The sequence below is a fragment of the Rhinoderma darwinii genome, chromosome 3, assembly GCF_050947455.1.
Source record: "Rhinoderma darwinii isolate aRhiDar2 chromosome 3, aRhiDar2.hap1, whole genome shotgun sequence".
Taxonomy (NCBI): Eukaryota; Metazoa; Chordata; class Amphibia; order Anura; family Rhinodermatidae; genus Rhinoderma; species Rhinoderma darwinii.
Window position 1 is genome coordinate 57,358,998 of NC_134689.1, and position 25,613 is coordinate 57,384,610.

At 40.5% G+C, this 25,613-nt stretch overlaps 1 protein-coding gene across 1 annotated transcript in view; it reads left to right on the forward strand.

Annotated features, from left to right (window-relative positions):
* Positions 1-25,613, forward strand: part of LOC142748945 (A disintegrin and metalloproteinase with thrombospondin motifs 2-like) — a 911,491-nt gene that overhangs the window by 655,189 nt on the left and 230,689 nt on the right. The window contains exons 11-12 of the mRNA XM_075856370.1: positions 14,621-14,766; positions 17,398-17,573. Coding sequence (XP_075712485.1) covers positions 14,621-14,766; positions 17,398-17,573 — 322 coding nt within the window. The remainder of the gene's footprint in view (positions 1-14,620; positions 14,767-17,397; positions 17,574-25,613) is intronic.

Genomic DNA, 25,613 nt, shown 5'->3' on the forward strand with positions numbered 1-25,613 from the left:
TAATTTATATAAATATATTAATGGCATATTCAAAAAATATGGTGATATCCTGTTCCATATAAAACCCCCTCAAAAAACAAGGGGGCACTCCTGCCATCTGGAGAAAAAAAGGTTCAACCTGCAGAGGCGACAAGCCTTCTTTACTGTGAGAACTGTGAATCTATGGAATAGCCTACCGCAGGAGCTGGTCACAGCAGGGACAGTAGATGGCTTTAAAAAAGGGTTAGATAATTTCCTAGAACAAAAAAGTATTAGCTCCTATGTATAGAAATTTTTCCCTTCCTTCTTCCCGTCCCTTGGTTGAACTTGATGGACATGTGTCTTTTTTCAGCCGTACTAACTATGTAACTATGTAACATCACGTCCTGGCTGGTAGTGATGTCTATTCACTGTCAGGACACTTGAGTAAGTTAATGTGTGTGTATGTGGATGCACATAGTGATCTAGTAAGATCACTTTGTGCTGTATAAATGAATGGAGAGAAGTGTATGCCACTGATTGGTCAGCATCATACACTTCTCTCCACAAAGCTCACTTGTTAAAAAAGTAAAACACGCCCAGTTGTCCATTAAGAAACTCATTAGCATAAAGCTAAAATAGGTCATAACTTGGTAAAAAATTATCGTTTTTCTAAATAAAAAACACCGCTGTAATCTACATTACAGTGCCGATCACATTATGTAAAAGATAGGCCACTTATAATGTGGTTACAGAGCCTCTTTAAAAGGGGATTGTGCTTGAAATCATTGTCTTCTTGTGTTAACCATTGTTACCTCCAAAGAAATAGTCATTATTGCTTTGCATCAAAAGGGCTTTTTCCGGCAAGGACATTTCTGCTAGTCACATTACCCCTCAATCAACCATTTATCGGATCATGAATAACTTCAAGGAGAGAGTTTCAATTGCTGTAAAGAAGATTTCAGGGTGCCTTTAGAAAGTCTAGCAAGTGCTAGGACCATTTCCTGAAGAGAATTCAGCTACGGGATCAGTTCAACAACAGTGCAGAGCTTGCTCGGGAATAACAGCAGGCAGGTGTCAATGCATCGGCATTCACAGTGCGGTGAAGGCTTTTGGAGGCTGGCATGGTATCAAGAAGGACAGCAAAGAAGCCACTTCTGTCGAAGAAAAACATGGATTGGATTGCAAAGGGGTAATGTTATTTTCTCTGATGAAGCCCCCTTCAGACTATTTGGGACATCTGGAAGAATGATTGTCCAGAGAAGAAAAGGTGATTTCTTCCATGTGTCCTGTGTGATGCCTACAGTAAAAGCATCCTGAGACCATTAATGTGTGGGGCTGCTTTTCATCCGAGTGGACTTACTCTCACTATTTTGCCTAATAACACTTCCATGAATAAAGAATGGTATCTAAACATCCTTCAGGAGCAACTTCTCCCAAGAATCCAGGAGCAATTTGGTGATGAACAATTATTTTTCCAGTATTTTGGAGCACTATGTCACAAGGCAAATGTGATAACTAAGTGGCTTGGTGAACAAAACATTGAAATTTTGGGTCCATGGCCAGGAAATTCCCCAGATCTCAATGTTATTGAGAACCTGCGGTCAATTCTCAAGTAACGGGTGGACAAACAAAAACTCAGAAATTGTGATAAACTCCAAGCACTGATTAGGTAAAAATGAGTTGCCATCAGTCAGAATTTGGCCCCCGAAGTTGATATCCAGCATGCCAGGACTAATTGCAGAAGCCATGAAAAACTGACAGTCGATGCGTTTTTAAAACAGACATTTTTTTCACTGTCATGTGAATATAGCCATATAGCCATATAGCCTTCACTCTTCGCTCACATCGATCCAGGCTGACGGAGAGAGAAGACAAATAACTGTTACAGAGCTGCAACAGTGTACATATATGTCTATATACATACGTATGTATGTATGTGTATATATATATATATATATATATATATATATATAGGAAAAAGCTAAGTATAGGAGCTGCACCGTAGCATGCAGTGAGGGTGCTATCCTCAGGGGAGACTTGACATGAAACCCCAAATACGCACAATTGCAATCCAGAGAAAAAGAGGCAGCACTCCAATATTATAAAGATCCAAAATTTGTATTCACCCAACATAGAGGCAACGTTTCACCTTCCCATTGAAGGCATTTTCAATGGGAAGGTGAAACGTTGCCTCTATGTTGGGTGAATAAAAATTTTGGATCTTTATAATATTGGAGTGCTGCCTCTTTTCCTCTGGATTGCGATTGTATATATATATATATATATATATATATATATATATATAGGTAGAAATAAGCAGCACTCTGCGACAGATTCCAACACGGTAATGGGTGCAAGCAGGTGATCTGGATCCATGCTTAAAAAAGGTCTTATAGCAGGACGGAAACGTTGCAGCTGTTGACTGAATAAATCACATACTTTTTGGAACCATACGAGTGCTGTGGGATTTCTCTCATTTTTTATATATATATATATATATATATATATATATATATATATATATACACTACCGTTCAAAAGTTTGGGGTCACCCAGACAATTTTGTGTTTTCCATGAAAACTCACACTTATATTTATCAAATGAGTTGCAAAATGACTAGAAAATATAGTCAAGACATTGACAAGGTTAGAAATAATGATTTTTATTTGTAATAATAATTTTCTTCTTCAAACTTTGCTTTCGTCAAAGAATGTTCCATTTTCAGCAATTACAGCATTGCAGACCTTTGGCATTCTAGCTGTTAATTTGCTGAGGTAATGGGAAGAATTTTCACCCCATGCTTCCAGAAGCCACTCCCACAAGTTGGATTGGCTTGATGGGCACTTCTTGCATACCATACGGTCAAGCTGCTCTCACAACAGCTCTATGGGGTTGAGATCTGGTGACTGCGCTGGCCACTCCATTACAGATAGAATACCAGCTGCCTGCTTCTTCCCTAAATAGTTCTTGCATAATTTGGAGGTGTGCTTTGGGTCATTGTCCTGTTGTAGGATGAAATTGGCTCCAATCAAGCGCTGCTCACAGGGTATGGCATGGCGTTGCAAAATGGAGGGATAGCCTTCCTTATTCAAAATCCCTTTTACCTTGTACAAATCTCCCACTTTACCAGCACCAAAGCAACCCCAGATCATCACATTACCTCCACCATGCTTGACAGATGGCGTCAGGCACTCTTCCAGCATCTTTTCAGTTGTTCTGCGTCTCACAAATGTTCTTCTGTGTGATCCAAACACCTCAAACTTCGATTCGTCTGTCCATAACACTTTTTTCCAATCTTCCTCTGTCCAATGTCTGTGTGCTTTTGGCCATATTAATATTTTCCTTTTATTAGCCAGTCTCAGATATGGCTTTTTCTTTGCCACTCTGCCCTGAAGGCCAGCATCCCGGAATCGCATCTTCACTGTAGATGTTGACACTGGCGTTTTGCGGGTACTATTTAATGAAGCTGCCAGTTGAGGACCTGTGAGGCATCTATTTCTCAAACTAGAGACTCTAATGTACTTGTCTTGTTGCTCAGTTGTGCAGCGGGGCCTCCCACTCTTTCTACTCTAGAGCCTGTTTGTGCTGTCCTCTGAAGGGAGTAGTACACACCGTTGTAGGAAATCTTCAGTTTCTTGGCAATTTCTCGCATGGAATAGCCTTCATTTCTAAGAACAAGAATAGACTGTCGAGTTTCACATGAAAACTCTCTTTTTCTAGCCATTTTGAGAGTTTAATCGAACCCATAAATGTAATGCTCCAGATTCTCAACTAGCTCAAAGGCAGGTCAGTTTTATAGCTCCTCTAAACAGCAAAACTGTTTACAGCGGTGCTAACATAATTGCACAAGGGTTTTCAAGTGTTTTCTAATCATTCATTAACCTTCTAACACAGTTAGCAAACACAATGTACCATTAGAACACTGGAGTGATGGTTGCTTGAAATGGGCCTCTATACACGTATGTAGATATTGCATTAAAAACCAGACGTTTGCAGCTAGAATAGTCATTTAGCACATTAACAATGTATAGAGTGTATTTCTGATTCATTTAATGTTATCTTCATTGAAAAAAACTGTGCTTTCTTTCAAAAATAAGGACATTTCTAAGTGACCCTAAACTTTTGAACGGTAGTATATATATATATATATATATATATATATATATATATATATATATATATATATATATATTGCAAAAAGTATTTTTGTTTCACATTTTTTGTGATTTGTCTGCTCATAATAAAAATGAAAAACATGGAATTAATTTAACTATTCTAGAAAAGGAAAGCCTCGTAAGTCTCGTAAAAAACAAAGTAAAAATATTTATGATAAGCGGTTGCAAAGATATCATTTAAAGAAGTGCATATCAAAAATAGAAAATTTGATCTGGACACAGGGGCATAAATGACCCTTGGTCATAAAAGGGTTAAACACCATTCCTCGACTCTACCAAGCATCCAGCTGCGACTCTTCTCCAGACCACGCTGCTCAACGGGCCGAACTTTGTAAACACACGGCTACCGGCGCCCGGCATCCTGCCCCCTCACTCACAGCCTCGGAACGTGCGTCGTTAAATCATGCATGTCAACAGCTTTGTGGAGTGGGAGAAAATCTAGCTAAGAAAGGGACCCTGGAAAGTTCTGGAAGTTAATACTGAAAGGAACAAATCTAGACCCAAAGGGCTATACTTTTTTAAGAGGGGAAACCACAATTCAAAACGGACCATCTCTGGATTATCTCTGGTCTATTTCTGGTCAATCGCTCGACTGTTGCTGGATAACTGAAGTTCGCAGTGGGACTTGGGTGGAGTTTAAGCTAGAGCCACAGAGGATTACTTCAGGATTGTAGCCGCGTATTTCTGGACTTATCCGTTGTGGACCCCTTTACTTGGGAGTGGTGAGTAGAAGGAGCAGTTAGTGGAAATACACCGCTCCCTCCAACATAAGTGGTAATTTTGTAATGGTTGCATGGGATATGGGCCACACTAAGATGCAGGTGAGTAGATCCACTAAACTTACTACCTAGTTTCCTACTCTGCAATAAACGCGGAGTAGTGAGCTGCTTGACATAACCAGGAAAGCGGGTAAAAATAATACTACCTCATCCCCCATAAATATGGAAGACACTTCAACCTAATCCGCTGACATAAATGTCCCTTCCGCTGAGGCAACAGGAGTATCTAGCCCAAATAGGAGAGAGGAAATATTGTCCTTTAACGCACACCGCATCACTGAAGCCTAATAACAAAGGATGTTAATCAAGCTACAAGAGCGCATACACTCTGATCTTAAAGCCATGGAAAATTAACTTAAAGAGGCTCTGTCACCAGATTTTGTAACCCCTATCTCCTATTGCAGCAGATCGGCGCTGCAATGTAGATAAGAGTAAGGTTTTTTTTTGTTTTTTTTAAAAGAGCATTTTTGCCCAAGTTATGACCATTTTTATATTTATGTAAATGAGGCTTTCTAAAGTACAACTGGGCGTGTATTGTGTATGTACATCTGGACGTTTTTACTTCTTTTACTAGCTGGGCGTTGTGAATAGAAGTATCATCCACTTCTCTTCACAACGCCCAGCTTCTGGCAGTGCAGACACAGCGTGTTCTCGAGAGATCACGCTGTGACGTCACTCACTTCCTGCCCCTGGTCCTGCATCGTGTCGGACAAGCGAGGACACATCGGCACCAGAGGCTACATTTGATTCTGCAGCAGCATCGGCGTTTGCAGGTAAGTCGATGAAGCCTCTGGTGACGATGTGTCCTCGCTCATCCGACATGATGCAGGACCTGGGGCAGGAAGTGAGTGACGTCACAGCGTGATCTCTCGAGAACACGCTGTGTGTCTGCACTGCCAGAAGCTGGGCGTTGTGAAGAGAAGTGGATGATACTTCTATTCACAACGCCCAGCTAGTAAAATAAGTAAAAACGCCCAGATGTAACGAACACAAAACACGCCCAGTTGTACTTTAACTTTAAACACGCCCAGTTGTACTTTAGAAAGCCTCATTTACATAAATATAAAAATGGTCATAACTTGGCCAAAAATGCTCGTTTTAAAAAAAAAAACAACGTTACTCTTATCTACATTGCAGCGCCGATCTGCTGCAATAGGAGATAGGGGTTGCAAAATCTGGTGACAGAGCCTCTTTAAACCAGAACTGATGCACCTAGCAGACTGTACATCAAGGGTAGAAAACCACACAATATTCCTTATAAAGACTTGTAATGCTCTGATTAAAATAGAGCGCTTCAAGATCAATTGGACACCAGGCGGTAAAATAAATGGATCTGGAAGACAGAGCAAAAAGAAACAATTGGCGCCTGAGGGGCATACCCATATCTATTTCGGACAATGCCCTGCTAAGATATATCTGGGACCTTATGTCTGTTATACTGGCAGATGCGTCAGACACGGATCTCATGATTGATAGAGCCCAGAGAATTAATAAGCCAAAGGGTCTATCTGCCACAGTACCTAGAGATGTCATTGTGAGAGTACATTTCTTCCATATTAAATAGGAGTTTGTGAAGGCGTTAAGAGTTAAACTGGCTCTACCCAATAAATACAAAAACGTACTCATCCTGCAAGATCTCTTAGCGGCCACGCTGGCTAAAAGGAGGGAATTTAAGGAGATTGTAACAATCTTGGGAACCAAAGAAATAATATACCGTTGGGGCTTTCCTCTAAGTTTGATTTTCTCTAAGGATGACACAGAATATGTGTGTCTAAACCTAAAGCCTGCCCAGGATTTATTCTATTCGTGGGGATGGCTAAATAAAGAAAGCCATACATGGAATACCGTAGCAGTCTTACTTGAGAAACTTCCCATGGAGTGGGTTACAGTATAATATCACTTAAATGATCATATCTACTTCTCAGCCACCCTCCCTCGCCCTGCATCAATTTAGCTCTACTTGGATTAAACCTGGACTTCATGAGGTAATGATTTTGGAGCTCCAATATCAACGGAGTCATTGTCCCCCCCCACTCAAAATCACAGGAATGGTGGTGCTCTGTTGTGATTTGGTCCCAACACAATGTTTCCTTTTTTTTAAAATTTGATTTCCTCTTCCTTTTATTTTTTCTGGGTGTTTTTTGCTCTTTTGTTCTTTTTTTGTGTTGTTCTCTTCTATTCAAATGAATCGAAGCAGAGCTGCAGTTCTGTAGGACGGCCACTATGCAGTTGTTGGAGCCACCTGCTTCCAACTCGAGCTACGGAATACCGTTCAAAACATCCGACGCCCAAAGGCAGCCGGAGTGGCTGATCGGTGCGGGGTCCGGGTGTCGGACCCGCACCGATCATATAGTGATGACCTATCCTGGGGATAGGTCATTAGTTGTCCCGTCATGGACATCCCCTTTAAATACAGAAATCACGACCGTAGAAGTCCAGTCAGCAATAACATTTCTACATGACTGCAAGACTCCAGCTGGGTTCCTAAACGAATACTATCAGGAATTTGTTAAGGTCTGAACCCCATATAACACGAACCTATAGAATGATATAAGTCAGGGGCACTGTTCCTGAAGGAAATGCTAGAAGCAAGAATAATCACCATTTTAAAACCAGAGAAAAATCAGCTGCTCGCAGAGAGCTATAGACCAATATCTCTCCTTAAGGGAGACCTAAAAATGTTCTCTACTCACCTGGCAAAGAGACTGGGGTCTGTGATGGAAAAGATTATCTCGCAAGATCAGGTGGGTTTCATGCCAAATAAACAAACCAGGGACGCCACCAGAAGAGAGGTTGACCTGGTCCAACTGGGTGGTCTGTCCAGGGGTTTCTTCAGATCTACCCTGGTTAAGTTCGGTTTCTCTGGATATATACTGAACGCAATAATTTTTCTCTACACCTGCCTTACTTCTAGAGTCTCTAATACAGTGTTCATCTCGAAAGAATTTACATCAAGGTTGCCCTTTATCACCCTTAATTTTCAACGTTATAATTGAACCTTTGTCGCAGTCAATTAGAATGAACAAAGTCATTCATGGTATTAGGAGTGGTCAACGGGATTATGTTATTGGTTTATATGCAGATGATATTATTATTTCATGTACAGATCCCATTGTATCTCTAACCATCTTAAGCGTACTGATAAGAGCATACTCAAGGATCTCGTACTACAAACTTAGTGAAAAAAAATTTCAATTAATGCTTATTAAAATTAAATGCGGTTCTATCTTCAGTTATATGATCTAGTTTTCCATACTCTTGGGCCAAATGTGGGTTCACCGATCTAGGCATTCAAATCTCAACTTCACTGCCTAGAATTATTAAGCTAAATGCTTTTAAATTCATAGAGAAATTTCAAAGTTAACGAAAATCCCCTTTTCTTGGATAGCTAAAATAAATATAGTTAAAATGAAAATTTTACCGGTAATATTATACACCATGAGATGCATACCATTCTCTCTTCCAAAATAGACAATAGCGGAGATGCAAAAAATAATTCTATCTTTTATCTGGGGTGCCAAGCGGGCCAGTATTGCTAGGACAACATTATTGCGGCCATTTGGGTCAGGAGAAATGGGAGTGTCGGATCTCAACATGTACCAAAAAGCAGTCCCACTAGAACCAGCAAAGGCTCAAATATGTTAGTCGCTTCTTTCAAGCGGCTATTGATATACCTCTTTCTGGGTGTTAAATATGTTACCAGCAAAATAGTATCTACAAGTGCTCTTATAAATATGCGGGGAAATATTCTTGTTCTTAATAGAGGCATTAACATTAAGCTTTAGAACTTTCGCATGGAGTACTTCTGTGATCTTATCCTGGAGTTGAATCTTCAGTCTTGGTTGGATGCGGGAATATATACACTGCAGGATATCATAGTAGTCCGGCAGCTTATGCCATTTAGGGACATTGTCCATAAATATAATCTTTCAACATCAGCTTTCTTTCAATATTTAGGAATTAGGGCTTTATTCAATAAATATTGTCTAATGGGTAAAATGGAGAGTTTGTTTCTAGGGATGGCTACGTTTAACGCTTTTATTAACTGTGACTCAAAAAGGTAGGGTGGAATTTCAATTACATATAAAGAAATTATGTCACATAAGTCTAAAAGTAAAATGAACTACATGATAAGCTGGGAAAAGGACCTTGGGAAGATATTTCTGCTATAATGCTGGCATTGAGCGATGAAACGGTCGGCTGAAAGTCTTACTGCATTAACCATCTAGAGGCAATTCATTAATTACTATTGAGGTGGTACCAAACCCTGGCGAGATTAGCTAAATCTTACTCTGACTATCCTAATCGGCGTTGGGGTAATTGCAATGCAAAGGGCACTGTGATACATGTCTGGTGGGAGTGTTTTAAGATAGTGAATTTCTGGAGAAAGGTCTTTTGGATGATCTCCATGATATGTTCTAAACATGTCTCTCCAAGACCGGAAAATGCCTGTTAAATTGTACTGTAACCGGCAGGGAGGAGAATGACAGCTCTGTTACTGTCCGGTGTATGGTATGTGTGAGAGGTGCTTCAGTAGCAGAAGCGCCTCTCACACATACTATAGTCCAGACAGTAGCAGAGCTGTCATTCCCCTTCCCTGCGCTCTGCTCCTGCCGGTTATAGTACAGTGGACAGGTGGAAGAGGGGACAGGAAGGGGGGGCTAGACCTGCGCTTCTGCTACTGAAGCACCTCTCACACATACCATAGACCGAACAGTAGCAGAGCTGTCATTCTCCTCCCTGTGCTCTGCTACTGCCGGCTACAGTACTGTGGACAGGGGGAAGAGGGGACAGGGAGGGGGCGCCAGACATGCGCCCAGTGGTGTAGCTATAGGGGCCGCAGAGGTTGAACTTGTGACCCGGCCCCTAAGCCACACTAACACTGACTGGGCTGTACTAAGGAGGAGCCAGGATAATCACACTGCTGCAGTGATGGACTTGCATGCACTGCTGTTTTATTTCACCGTCATTAGCATGAATTTTCTGTGGGCACTGGTCTCTGTGCATGGATGATTCCCCCCCTTCCCTCCAGCAAAGAGTCTCAGGACACTGTAATCTGAGCTGCTACTTAGCATCAGATAAGACTAGGACTCCGTCCGTCAAACCCCCCCCATCACCGTGGCGTCCTGTCTTCTCTTTCGTGCACTTGCCAGGGAAAGTGAAAAAGAAAAACTTGAATTCCTTTCTTCTGGAGTGTGCAGAGATATTTACATCTCTATATATAATGTGTACTTCTGTGCATAGCTCAGTGCACGCTCACAGTATTGTAGTTATACCTCAGAGTTCACTACCCATGAAAGATACAGACAAATTGTAACATCACACACAGTGAGACATGCCCCTAGCAACCGGCCAGAATCAGTAAGGCCTCATGCACACGACCGTATTTTTTCCCACCCGTAAATACTGGCGTAAATACAGGTCCGGTGTCACACGTATTCGACCCATTTTGCACCAGTATTTACGGACCCGTGCCCGTAAATATGGGTCCGGTGTCACCCGTATTCCACCCGTATTTACGGGCAAGTTTTTGGCGGCAAAATAGCACTGCACTAATCGGCAGCCCCTTCTCTCTATCAGTGCAGGATAGAGAGAAGGGACAGCCCTTTCTGTAATAAAAGTTAAAGAAATTCATACTTACCCGGCCGTTGTCTTGGTGACGCGTCCCTCTCTTCACATCCAGCCCGACATCCCTGGATGACGCGGCAGTCCATGTGACCGCTGCAGCCTGTGATTGACCTGTGATTGGCTGCAGCGGTCACATGGGCTGAAACGTCATCCAGGAACGGCCAGGACGTCGGGCCGGATGTCGAGAGGGACGCGTCACCAAGGCAACGGCCGGGAGACCGGACTGGAGGAAGCAGGAAGTTCTCGGTAAGTATGAACGTCTTTTATTTTTTACAGGTTGCTCTTTATTCTGATTGGTAGTCACTGTCCAGGGTGCTGAAAGAGTTACTGCCGATCAGTTAACTCTTTCAGCTCCCTGGACAGTGACTATTTACTGACGTCGCTTAGCAACGCTGCCGTAATGACGGGTGCACACATGTAGCCACCCGTCATTACGTGAGCTCCATAGACTTCTATGGACTGTCCGTGCCGTTATCACGGCCTAAAATAGGACATGTTCTATTTTTTTCAACGGCACGGGCACCTTCCCGTAAGAAAACGGGAAGGTACACGTGGCCAATAGAAGTCTATGAGCCCGTTATTACGGGTCGTAATTACGACCCGTAATAACAGGAGTTTTTACGGTCGTGTGCATGAGGCCTTAGTGTGAGAAAATAGATGTGGATGGTTTCACAAGAAAAAAAGCTGCAAAAAAGGTACTTTGAAGTGAAAAAAATTCCTAGGAGTAATGAAGTCACATAGAGGGACATAATAGCAGTTTAAATATATATATATATTTTTTAAAGTTTAGCTACACTTTAATCAGTATCGGTTATATAAAAGCAGTATGGATCAAAGTGGAGCTCATGTAATTAGGGACTTTCAGTCCAAACGGGCCTGTTGGTCAAGGTTCCAATCATAAATTAGTGTTATGGATTCAACAAAAGTCCCTTACTCTTTGCGATCTTGTGACCTTTTCCCAAGTTCCCTTACTCAGATAAATTTATAATTGTTTTGTTCCTTTTATTACTGTAATTATCTTTAATACTAATGTTACATTTTTACTTTATTTTTAGTTTAGCTCTGTATGGCAGACACCCAAATGAGGCGTCCCTCTATGTCTGTTTATTGTTTGTATATTTCTGCACTTTTGAGTATACAGTGAAATTATTGTACTGCGTATAAGTGCAAATAAATAAAAGAAAGTAAAAAAATGAAAGAGTTAAACACTAATGTTACTTGATGAATAGACGAACACTGATTAAAATTGATGCGAAAAAGGACTTCGGAATATTAGTCAACTAAAATAAACTGTAGTAACTAGTGTCAGGCAGCTGCAGCCAATGCAATTAAAAACATTGGATGCATCAAAAGGGACATAGATGCACATGACAGGAGCATAGTTCTACGACTTTGCAAATCACTAGTCAAACCACATATAGCAAAATGTGTGCACTTTTAAGCATACGTGTGCCTGAAAGAGTGAGTTCAAAGGTGAGCAACCAAAGTAATAAATGGAGTGGGTGGACTACAGTATCCAGAAAAATTATCAAAATGTTGGTTATTTCTTTAGAAAAAAGACAGCTGAACTAATAACTATGTTTAAATATATCAAAGGTCAGTACAAATATGTCTAATGATTTATTAATACCCAGGACTAAGGGTCATTCACTATATCTAGTGGAAAGTATGTTTCTACACTAACATAGAAAGAGTTTCTTCTGGACCGCCATAAGAAGTTTCTGGGCCCAATACATTCAAGGTGTCTGCGCTCATCCTATTACCTGGGGATGGTGGTTGGCAACAGAAAGTGACGGGAGGGGGACAAGGCTGAGATGCAACTGACAGTAACTCTCTGGGGGGGGGGGGGAACGATGTAGACAGTTTTTTGGCAGGGGCTCTGTCAGGGAATAAGAGGGAGAGGCTAGTTGCCCTAAATTAATTCAGACCCCTGACCAGAGAGCTAAATTAATTCAGACTTTCAACCAGTCCCCTAAATTAATTGAGACTCTCGACCAGACGGCTTAATTATTTCAGACTCTCGGCCAGACGCCTTAATTAATTCAGACTCCCCACCAGTCCTCTAATTTAAGTCAGACACCAGAACCCTAAATTAAAACCTATATAAACTTTTGGGGGGCATTTTCTTTTTTTTTTAAATGTACATATTTATTGATAAAAAAAAAATTAGCATTGACTTTTATTTAAAATTGTATTTACTTTTCGAGATTAGCTTCTATGCACTCATAGAAGATACATCTCTGCGCTAACAGCAGAATTTGTCAGTGAACTTCACTGACGGCTTGACTGTCAGTGCATTCTGTGTCCCTCTAATGCCTTCTTTCATTATTTTACCGATCATATCTAAGTTATGTGTGCTTCACTCTCTGTGTAGATGTCGGGAGATTTTGTCAGCGCCAAAGGTAAAGCATAAACATGATGTGAATAGCGCCCAAAAAATTAAGAGCAATCGTCTACTTGAATACGCTTGGGAGAGTTTAGTATAAGCTTACATTCTAACTCATTAGACAGTTAACAGTTTTTTTAATACAATAATTTGCTAAAGTGAGCTATTTGTATTCTTTTACTATATTGGCGTATATTAAACAAAAAGGATCGTAGTTGGATAAACTGTTATTCATATTTGTTCACATACATTTTACTGTATCTATATTGAATTTTTATTTACATTTATTGTCCGTATTCTATATGTCTTTATTTTCATGTATTTAGCTTCTTTTTTTTCCTATAAACAGTACTGCTACCATTTAATAGAAGTGTTTGGAGAGCCAGTGTATTTGTAAAAAAAAAGTATTTTATTAAAAGTAAAGAGACTCTGTCACCAGATTATCAAATCCCTATTTCCTATTGAATGTGATCGGCGCTGCAATGTAGATAACAGCAATTTATTTAATTTTTTTTAAACGATCATTTTTGCCCAAGTTATGACCAATTTTATATTTATTCAAATGAGCTTTTCAATGGACAACTGGGCGTGTTTTCTCGTTTTACCAACTGGGCGTGTATTGTGTTTTTACCAACTGGGCGTGTATTGTGTTTTTACCAACTGGGCGTTGTGAATTGAAGTGTATGACACTGACATATCGGTATCATACACTTCTCATCGTTCCCACCCAGCTTCTTTCACTGCAGACATACAGCGTGACATCACCCACAGGTCCTTCAACATTGTCGTCGGACAAAGAAGATACATCGGCTCCAGGCGTCCAAAAGGTTAATATTATCGTCTCTAGGGAGTTTGCTATGCTTACCTGCACATACCCTGCACTGTACCCTATGACGCCTGGAGATGATGTGTCTTCTCTCTTCGGACGCCAAGGTTGAAGGACCTGTGGGTGACGTCATCATTCCCAGCCAGCTTCTTTCACTGCTGACACACAGCGTGACGTCACCCACAGGTCCTTCAACCTTGGCGTCGGAAGAGAGAAGACATATCAACTCCAGGTGTCAGAGGGTACAGTGCAGGTAAGCATAGCAAACTCCCTAGAGACGAGCATATTAACCTTTTGGATGCCTGGAGCTGATGTATCTTCTTTGTCCGATGACAATGTTGAAGGACCTGTGGGTGACGTCACGCTATATGTCTTCAGTGAAAGAAGCTGGGTGGGAACGATGAGAAGTGTATGATGCTGATTTGTCAGCGTCATACACTTCTATTCACAACGCCCAGTTGGTAAAAACACAATACATGCCCAGTTGGTAAAAACACAATACACACCCAGTTGGTAAAACGAGAAAACACGCCCAGTTGTCCATTGAAAAGCTCATTTGCATAAATATAAAATTGCTCATAACTTGGGCAAAAACGATAGTTTTTCTCAAAAAAAAAAAAAACTTTGCTGTTATCTACATTGCATCGCTGATCACATTCAATAGGAGATAGGGATTTGACAATCTGGTGACAGAGCCTCTTTAAGCAGGTTTTGTGGGTATTAAAATAACCAGTAAATGTGATACTCTAGCCAGCACTGCATTATTAGTGTTTTCATTTGCAGATATTAAAATATTTGAGCTTTATTCTGTATACTTGTCTACTTAATTAAATATATGTATATATTATTTTGTCTTTGGTATAAGCATTGCTTTAAAGGTCACTGCATTTGGTTAACTCCTGAAATTCTTCGGCAAGATGGAAATTGGGGGCAGTGGAGTAAATTTGGTTCATGCTCTCGGACATGCGGCACAGGTGTGAGATATAGAACGCGAAGCTGTGACAATCCCCAGTAAGTTTTTATTTTTTTTCTCACTTACAGTATATTATGCATAGCATGTATGGGCTTTGACCGCCACCAATGTTCTTTGTCTCACCCAGGTTATGCTGAGAGTGGCAGACATTAACTAGGGCCACATCCTTTGTTAATGATAGGTGTAGATTGTAGTCACAGCCCACAGACCCCAATAAGGATAAAAAAAAAAATCTTTGAATCATGTTGTCAACCGTGCGTGGTTTTCTTGAATATACCTTATCTTTGATAAATCCCCAAATGAAAAAAAGTCCATCGGGGTAAAGTCTGGTGATCGTGGTGGCCATTCAACCGCGTCTACCTATCCACCTATTGGGTAATTTTAAGTTAAAAAAAATGACGCACCACTAAAGCATAGTGCGGAGAGGTGCATCTTGCTGAAAATAGAAGTCTTTATTTTCATGCTCTAACTGCAGTTGTAGTATTATATTTTCTTGGAGCATGTTAAGGTACAGGTTTGAGGTAACCATTGTATTGTAGAAGATTGGTTTATTTACTCCTTTACGTGAAAGAGCTGCCCAAATTGAATACCCAGGTTGATTCAACTGTTCTTCAATTGTTGCAAGGGGGTTTTCTGTTTAGTAATAAACACAGTTTTGCCTATTAACAGCACCTGAAAGTTTGAAGTTGACTTTATTGGACCAAGTTATTTGTCTAAAAATGGCAACAACTTGTGTTTTTTCGTTCAAAATTCTCACAAAATTGTTTGCAAAATCTCTCCCTGTATACCTACTTACCTGTATACACGTGGTGTGTGTGTGTGTGTGTGTGTGTGTGTGTGTGTGTGTGTGTGTGTGTTTGTGTGTGTGTGTGTGTATATATATATATATATATATACATACAGTATATATGTATATATATATATATATATATAATTTATTTTTTTCCTAAGACATTATTGCATGCAGATTTAACTGAAACAAGTGCATATACGTCTTGTTTGTTATTGATGTTCAACAGTACTGGCATCAATAACAAAAGGCGAAGAGCTGTGAGAATCATAGTCGTAGATGTAAAACACAGAGCTCTATAGGCCCCTACGACTAGCATGGTCTATTAATGAAAAAAACTAAACGGTACAACTTCAATTGTAAGGGCATGACCAGACGTAGCGGAATTGCGCAGCGGAAATCCGCAGCGTACACATTTCTCCATTGCCTTCCACAGCTTTTTAGTTGGGTTCGTTTACACGTTGCGGACAATTCCGCTGCGGAGCATAGGCTGCGGAATTTGGTGTCCGCAGCATATAGTGACTGTTGCGGACGTGTAGCGGGCTTGTTGCGGACTCATTGCGGAATTTCTCCATTGACTTCAATGGAGAGTAAAAATTCTGCAATGAAGTCCGCAGATGTTATGTGTGCTGCGGAGCGTATTGGTTTTACGAACATGACATTTCTTCATTCTGGCTGGACCTATGTATTTCTAGATCTACAGCCAGACTGAGGAAGTCAATGGGGCTCCCGTAATTACGGGTGACTACGTGTGTGCACCCGTAATTACAGGAGCGTTGCTAGGCGTCGTCAGTAAATTGTCACTGTCCAGGGTGCTGAAAGAGTTAAACGATCAGCAGTAACTGTTTCAGCACCCTGGACAGTGACTTCCGATCACAATATACATCAACCTGTGAAAAAAATAGAAGTTCCTACTTACCGAGAACTCCCTGCTTCTTCCTCCAGTCCGGCCTCCCGGGATGACGTTTCAGTCCAAGTGACAGCTGCAGCCAATCACAGGCTGCAGCGGTCACATGGACTGCCGCGTCATCCAGAGAGGTCGGGCTGGATGTCAAGAGAGGGACGCGTCACCAAGACAACGGCCGGGTAAGTATGAATTTCTGTTACTTTTACTAGGGAAAGGGCTGTCCCTTCTCAATATCCTGCACTGATAGAGAGAAGGGAAGCCCTCTTCCCCTCAATACGCAAAGCTAGTCTGCATCAATTTAATACCCATTTTAGGCAAAGCCGCAACAGAATCAGCATTGATGAGGACAGTGTATGCAGAACTCCGCCACATCTGGGCATACCCTAACTGTAAGCAAATCGAAGTGCTATTCTTCTTCCATTGATTGAAATAATAATAGTGAAATTCAATAAAGATTCCCTGAATACTGACTTATTAAAGTTATTAGTGCTGCTCATCAAGGGGGTTCCAAATTTGGACCCAAATTTGAAAAATGAACTGTACAACACCACTTACATTACAGATTCTGCTCCGGGCCCCCACTGCCAGTGTATTGCTTTTCCAGCCACTCTTGTTTACCCTCAATGTGTGCTGATGTTCTGTCCTTATTAACATCATTGCCATTTGGCTGCAGCAGTCGCCTGATGTGTCGTCACTTATCTGGCCTGTAGCCTAAAAATACAGTAATCTTGGAAATGTTTTCTTGAAGGATTAATCAGAACTACCTAAATGTATGCATATTCCGTGTGATCTAATAACTTAGATTTCTAATTAGTTAAAGCATGGCAGTTTATCTTTGCTTTAGTCTCCATCCTCGTGCAACAGTGCACACACCGGGAATTTGATTGATACTTATTTTGCTTTGTCAAAATATTATTAAAGATTTTAATGGAATGGTCCGCAATGCTCAAGAATGATGTTTTTTATATTTAGCCCGTCTAATGGAGGTCGTTCATGTGTAGGACAAACCTATGAACTGCAGCTTTGCAATACTGAAGAGTGTGACAAAGACTCTGAGGACTTCAGAGAAGAACAGTGCAGACAATGGGACCCATTCTTTGAATATCAGAATGCTAAACATCACTGGATTCCATATGAACATCCTGATGGTAATTTGGGATTTAGCATAACGATTACTTTCTGAAAATCTAAATGTGTTTGTTTGCCTCTATGTCTTTCTTTTTTGGTATGGAACTGTCAGATAAATCTCATTGCTACCTAATTTATATAATTCAAGAAGAAAACTGTCAAGGCTCTAACCAGGTAGACCAGGTTATTCAGGTTTTGAAGGAACACTAAACCTAGAAATAAGTGAAACTAAATAGGAGATGAACTTGTGCACATGGTTGTCAGTTTACAGAGTTGCCTGCGTGTTCCTGAAACAAACATTCTCATAGAAGTCTTCCAAAGAACGCACTATTTGATTTCCTTCTGTTGTCTTCCATTTTTGACTGGCAGATGACTAAGGGGCGGGGTTTAATTTCCTATTTCTGACTGATCAGTAGGGGAGGTGTCTGGATCATTCTTACTCAGTCTTTCAAAATTTAGTCCTCTGTGATTTGTTTCAATTTGTGGAGGTGACAAGTCATCCTATTGTATGTTAACCCCTTAATGACCAGACTATTTTAGACCTTAATGACCAAGCCATTTTTCCATTTTTCCCTCATCTCATTCTAAGAGCTATAACTTTTTTATTTTTGCGTCGACATAGCTGTATAAGGTCATGTTTTTTGTGGGACAAGTTGTAATTTTTAATAGCACCATTTTGGAGTACATAGAATTTATTGATTAACTTTTATTAACTTTTTTTGGGGGGAGTAGAAAAAAAACAGCAATTTCGCCACACTTTTTTGCATCCTAAATTTACGCTGTTTACCGTGTGGTATAAATAACACAATAACTTTATCCAGTGGGTTGTTGCGATTGCAACGATACGAAATTTGTATATTTTTTTGTATGGTTTACTACTTTTACATCCATATTTGAAGAGCTGTAACGTTTTTATTTTTCGCCAATGCAATTGTAGGAGGGCTTTTTTTTGTGGGACGACTTTTAGTTTTTATCGGTACCATTTTGGAGTAGATGCGACTTTTTGATCACTTTTTATCCAATTTTTTTTAAGGCTGGATTCAAAGAAAACAGCAATTTTTGCATGTTTTTTTATTTTATTTTTTACGACGTTCACCGTGCGGGTTAAATAATGTAATAAGTTTATAGTTGCGGTTGTTGCGGACGCGGCGATAACAAATACGTGTAACTTTTTTACTTTATTTTGTTTGTTAATAATAAAGCCGTTTGTAAGGGGGAAAAGTGGGTTTTTCATTTTTTTTCCCACTTTTTATTAAACTATTTTTTACTAGTCCCACTAGGGGACTTCACTATGCGATTATCCGATCGCATTTATAATACACTGCAATACTTCTCCAAAACCACTCAGATGTGGTGCACGCTATTGAGCACTGCATCTGAGGGGTTAAACGGGTGAGATCGATACTAATATCGATCTCACACGTTCGAGCAGGGACGCCCCCAGCCCTCAGCTTCCTCTGGCAGCTGAGAGCAGGGAGATTTGACAGCTCCCTGCTCTGTTTATTTATTCCGATGCAGCGACGTAAAAAGTCTATTGCATTGGAATAAAGCCCATTAATGACCGACGTAAAAACACTATGGGGCGGTCACTAACGGGTTAAATTATGTAATAAGTTTATAGTTGGGGTCATTACGGACGCGGCAATACCAAATATGTGTAACTTTTTAACTTTTATTTTGTTTTTGAATAATAAAGCAGTTTGTAAGGGGTAAAAGTGGGTTTTTCATTTTTTTTTCTGCCATCGGAGACACAAATACTCGGTGATCTTATCGCCGTATGTTAGTGGGATGAGAGGGAGCTCCCTCCCTCTCTCCAAAAGGTGCACGCTATTGAGCGCCGCATCTGAGGGGTTAAACGTGTGAGATCAATACTAATATCGATCTCACCCGGTCGAGCAGGGATGCCCCCAGCCCTCAGCTACCTCTGACAGCTGAGAGCAGGGAGATTTAACGGCTCCCTGCTCTGTTTATTTATTCCGATGCAGCGTCGTAAAAGGGCTATTGCATCGGAATAGAGCCCATTAGTGGCTTCCGTAAAAACACTATGGGGTGGTCACTAACGGGTTAAAGAGACACATCAAACGATGATCAAATGCTCAAAGCCTTCTCATTAGTGTTATCATAGAAAGAGGATATATCAGAAATGTTTTGGAAAAAATTTGTGAACTTTCACCAACATAATTAATTAGAATCTGATTGAATACACTAATTTAGCTGATATTCAGATTTCCCTAAATGATATAATTTTAAGCATAGGTTTCTGGAAAAAATTCAGGTCAACTCTCAATGTTGGCAAGGTAACTTTGTGTTGATCTATGTTTGGACTTCAGAAACAAGTTTATTCCCCAGATATTGTAATTGCTAACTGGCAAATACATTCACTAGCACTGGGGTTAGCTATCCACTAATGCTAGATTTTCATAAATTTTTCTGTACCGCCCTGATAAGCCTGTTTATACATTGTTTCTTGGCATAAAATAATAATGACCTTTGGGCTGTATGGTGCATCAGTTCATCTACCAGTATCAGAATGCACACATTAGGATTGAGCCTTCTAGGTAGGCCTATGTTCTGTTGTAGAAACTCCAAAACTTTCCTTTTTAGAGTGCCATTACAAAGCGACATTTCCAAAAATATCAGGTACAGGGCCCTCATTCTGAAGACACAGGGGTCACCTAGAATATCAAGAGTGTCTTTCTGGTATATAGTGAATTTGACTTATCCCCCACTGAAATTTAAGGCCCAACAAAGGGCCACAGGAGTACCAGATCCACTTTTTACAGCAGTTCTCGACTAATAGAGGTGGTCATTATTGAACCCCTTTTAAATTATGATTTTATATATAATGTTGTGAAATCGCCTTAGATTTGCAATTACTAAATGTTTAAGTCAAGTTACATTTTATTTTTGTTTTTTGTACCAAAACATTTACAATCATGATTAACCAAAGATATGTTAAACCTTAAAGTGTAGCTAAACGTTCGGCAAACTTCTGACATGTCATTGTGACATGTCAGAAGTTTGGATTGGTGGGTGTCCGAGCATGGAGACCCCCACCAATCGCTAGAATGAAGCAGCTGAAGCGCTCGTGTGAGTGTTCAGCTGCTTCGTGTCTGTTCAGCTTTTTCCGAAAACAATATTTACAATATTTATTTGTGAAAAACACCAAAATGTACAGAACATTTGTAAAAATGTGCATTTTTCTAAATTTAAATGTATCTACTTGTAAAACAGATAGTAATACCACACAAAATAGTTACTAGTTAACATTTTCCATATGTCTACTTTATGTTTGCATAATTTTTTTTTAGCGTCCTTTTATTTTTCCGGGACGTTACAAGGCTTAGAACTTTAGCAGCAATTTCTCACATTTTCAAGAAAATTTCAAAAGCCTATTTTTTCAGTGACCAGTTTCGTTCCAAAGCGGCTTTGAGGGCCTTATATAATAGAAAGTGCCAATAAAATGCCCCATTTTGAAAACTGCACCCCTCAAAGTATTCAAAACTGCATTCAGAATGTTTATTAACCCTTTAGGCGTTTCACAGGAATTAAAGCAGAGTACAGGTGAAATTTACAAATTTTAATTTTTTTGCCGATACATTTTTTTGTAACACAGAAGGTTTTATTCAAGAAATGCAACTCAATATTTATTGCCCAGATTCTGCAGTTTTTATAAATATCCCACATGTGGCCCTAGAGCGCTAATGGACTGAAGCACTGGCCTCAGAAGCAAAGGTGCACCTAGTGGATTTCAGGGCCTCCTTTTTTTTTTAGAATATATTTTAGGCACCATGTCAGGTTTGAAGAGGTCTTGTGGTGCCAAAACAGGGTGAACCCCCCAAAAGTGACCCCATTTTGGAAACGACACCCCTCAAGGAATTTTTCTACAGGAATAGTTAGCATTTTGTGCCAACAGTTTTTTTGCAGAATTTAGTGGAATTAGTCTGTGAAGATGAAAATCTACTTTTTTTCTGAAAAAAACATAGATTTTTTTCATTTTTACAAAGAATAAAGAAGAAAAAACACCCCAACATTTATAAAGCAATTTCTCCCGATTACGGAAATACCCGATAAGTGGTAATAAACTGCTGTTTGGACAGCGGGGCTCAGAAGCAAAGGAACGCCTTTTGGATTTTGGAGCGCAGATTTTGCTGGAATAGTTTTTGGTGCCATGTCATGTTTGCAATGCCCTAGAGGGACCAAAACAGTGGAAACCCCCAAAAGTGACCCCATTCAGGAAACTACACCCCTCAAGGAATTTTTCTACGGGTATAGTTAGCATTTTGTCCCAACAGTTTTTTTGCAGAATTTAGTGGAATTTGTCTGTGAAGATGAAAATCTACTTTTTTTCTGAAAAAACATAGAAATTTTTCATTTTTACAAGGAATAAAGGAGAAAAAACACCCCATCATTTGTAAAGCAATTTCTCCTGATTACGGCAATAGCCCATATGTGGTAATAAACTGCTGTTTAGACCCACGGCAGGGCTCAGAAGGGAAGGAGAACCATTTGAAGCACAGCTTTTGCTGGGAAGGTTTTCAGGTGCCATGTCGCATTTTCAGAGCTCCTGAGGTACCAGTACAGTGGAAACACCCAAGAAGTGACCCCATTTTGGAAACTGCTCCCCTCAAAGAATTTATCTAGGTGTGTAATCACTTTTATGACCCCATATTTTTTGGGGCTGAATTTAGTAGAAATCTGCCATTAAAAATAAAATTGTACATTTTTCACAAATGCGTCATTTATAGGACAGATTTTTCAGACACAGCATGTAAGTGAGTTTATACATAGCCCCAAAGTGGTCTAAATATGATGTCTGGACACTTAGCAGTGTCTGGAGTGAAGAAGCACCACAAGGGTTTTGAGGCCTTATTTTAACTTGGATGATTTTTAGCCACAAGCATAGACCTGAAAAAATTGTGCAGATCATACACATTTGTTAGCGTATTAGGTATTCATCTAGGGGTATATTGAGGGTTTTGTTTTGTTTTTTTTGTTTTTTTTTAGAGTGTCCAATTTTAAAAATGGGTAAAAGTCCAGAAAGATAAAGGGAGGGGTGGGGTTTATAAAAGTATAACATTTTTAATCCAGGGAGGTGTGGTAGATGCGGAAGAACTCCATCATGCACAGTCCGGGTTTAGATGGGCAATTGTCGCACTGATATGTGGTATCCTTACGGATACCCCTTTTTGTGCAGACACGGCACCTTTTATTGTGTCCTGCCTATTTTTCCTGTGCCAGGCACTTCACTAGGAAAGTGCAGTCCATGAACAATTCGGCAAACATTACTTGGAGCAGCAGACGTTTCGCCCACCTCGTCTGCAAATAAAAGAAATTTTATAATTTTCTCTTTGTACTCCAAGTATGTACCCGTATGGCCAGCTTTCCTAAAAATTAAAAAGGAGTTATATAGTGCCAGCTGGACAAGGTACACTTCCAATTTCTTGTACAAGATTTTACTCTTTCTCATGGCACTACATGGTTTCAACACCTGATCATTCCCCCCCCCCCCCACCCCGCCATGAATTTATTGTATGCCTGAATGCACACAGGCTTCATCGTGGATTATGTGAATCCACGTGTGGGGACAGGGCTGCAGCTGGCATCATGTATAGATGTCAGCATACAGACCTCTTTTTTGTCTCTAAATTTGAGAGACAGGAACCCATCCTGCAGCAATGCCCTGCTTTCGCCAATTTGCAGTGATTGGCTGAGGAGGGCCTTTGGAACGTTTCTCTGATTTTTTCACACCGTCCCACATGCCACTGTTTTTTTGTCTTTTAGACATTTGAACAGGGGTACACTTGTGTACCAGTTGTCCAAGTACAAGTTGTACCCCTGATCAAGCAGTGGGTGCAGGAGGTCCCACACTATCTTCCCTGTTGTGAACAGGACGGGGGGACAATTTGGGGTCTGTATTGTCCTGTTCTTCCCCTCATAAATCCGGAAAGCGTGTGTGCATCCGGTTTCCAATTCACACAGCTTGTAAATTTTGATCCCGTACCTGGCGTGCTTATTTGGTAAATATTGGCGAAAATTCAGCCTGCCCTTGAAGTGCACTAGGGATTCATCTATAGATATTTCTTTTTGAGGGGTGTAGACTGATGAAAAATGTTGGGATAAAATGTTATTGAGGGGCCTAATTTTAAAAAGTCTATTGAAATTTAGGTCATCCGCAGGGGGGCATTGGGAATTGTCACTAAAGTGAACAAATGTATGGAGGGCCTCAAAGCGGGATCTGGTCATAGTATTGCGGTACAGCGGACAATGATAGAGAATGTCCATGGACCAGTAGGATCTCACTTCGGGCTTTTTAGTGAGACCCATGTTGAGGACTAACCCCCAATACTTTTGCATTTCTTCACAATTAGTCGGTTGCCACCGATTGGCCTGGGCATGAAAGGCGTTGGGGTGTTTTCCGGAGTAAACTGCAGGGCGTTAATGTTGGTTTGATCAACCATGAGCTGGATAAAATTGTCTGTCAAGAATAATTAGAAAAATCCAATAATAGGCAGCCCTTCTGTCTGTACGTGAATGCCAGCCGCAGCAGGAAATTCTGGGATTTCGGGGGTGTAATTGGTTAGGGTTGACCAATCACTGCTGACTGTACCAGGGTTAGGCAGATCGTCAGTTTCTGGGTCAGGCAGAACCTGCGACTATGAGGAGGTTCCTCACTGTCACTAGAGGAGGAGGATGAAAGAACTGTGGTTCCTCACCACTCGCTGAGTCCGTATCGGACGCGATCATGGCATATGCCTCTTCAGCTGTGTAAAGTCTCGCTACCATTTTGGTTGTGTGTGTGTGTGTGTATATATATATATATATATATATATATATATATATATACGCACACACACACAACCAAAGTGGTAGCGAGACTTTACACAGCTAAAGAGGCGTATGCTATATATATATATATATATATATATATATACACTACCGTTCAAAGTTTGGGGTCACCCAGACAATTTTGTGTTTTCCATGAAAACTCACACTTATATTTACCAAATGAGTTGCAAAATGACTAGAAAATATAGTCAAGACATTGACAAGGTTAGAAATAATGATTTTTATTTCAAATAATAATTTTCTCCTTCAAACTTTGCTTTCGTCAAAGAATTTTCCATTTGCAGCAATTACAGCATTGCAGACCTTTGGGATTCTAGCTGTTAATTTGCTGAGGTAATCGGGAGAAATTTCACCCCATGCTTCCAGAAGGCCCTCCCACAAGTTGGATTGGCTTGATGGGCACTTCTTACGTACCATACGGTCAAGCTGCTCCCACAACAGCTCTATGGGGTTGAGATCTGGTGACTGCACTGGCCACTCCATTACAGAAAGAATACCAGCTGCCTGCTTCTTCCCTAAATAGTTCTTGCATAATTTGGAGGTGTGCTTTGGGTTATTGTCCTGTTGTAGGATGAAATTGGCTCCAATCAAGTGCTGTCCACAGGGTATGGCATGGCGTTGCAAAATGGAGTGATAGCCTTCCTTATTCAAAATCCCTTTTACCTTGTACAAATCTCCCACTTTACCAGCAGCAAATCAACCCCAGACCATCACATTACCTCCACCATGCTTGACAGATGGCGTCAGGCACTCTTCCAGCATCTTTTCAGTTGTTCTGTGTCTCACAAATGTTCTTCTGTGTGATCCAAACACCTCAAACTTCGATTCGTCTGTCCATAACACTTTTTTCCAATCTTCCTCTGTCTAATGTCAGTGTGCCTTTACCCATATTGATCTTTTCCTTTTATTAGCCAGTCTCAGATATGGCTTTTTCTTTGCCACTCTGCCCTGAAGGCCAGCATCCCGGAGTCGCCTCTTCACTGTAGACTTTGACACTGGCGTTTTGCGGGTACTATTTAATGAAGCTGCCAGTTGAGGACCTGTGAGGCATCTATTTCTCAAACTAGAGACTCTAATGTACTTGTCTTGTTGCTCAGTTGTGCAGCGGGGCCTCCCACTTCTGTTTTTACTCTGGTTAGAGCCTGTTTGTGCTGTCCTCTGAAGGGAGTAGTACACACCGTTGTAGGAAATCTTCAGTTTCTTGGCAATTT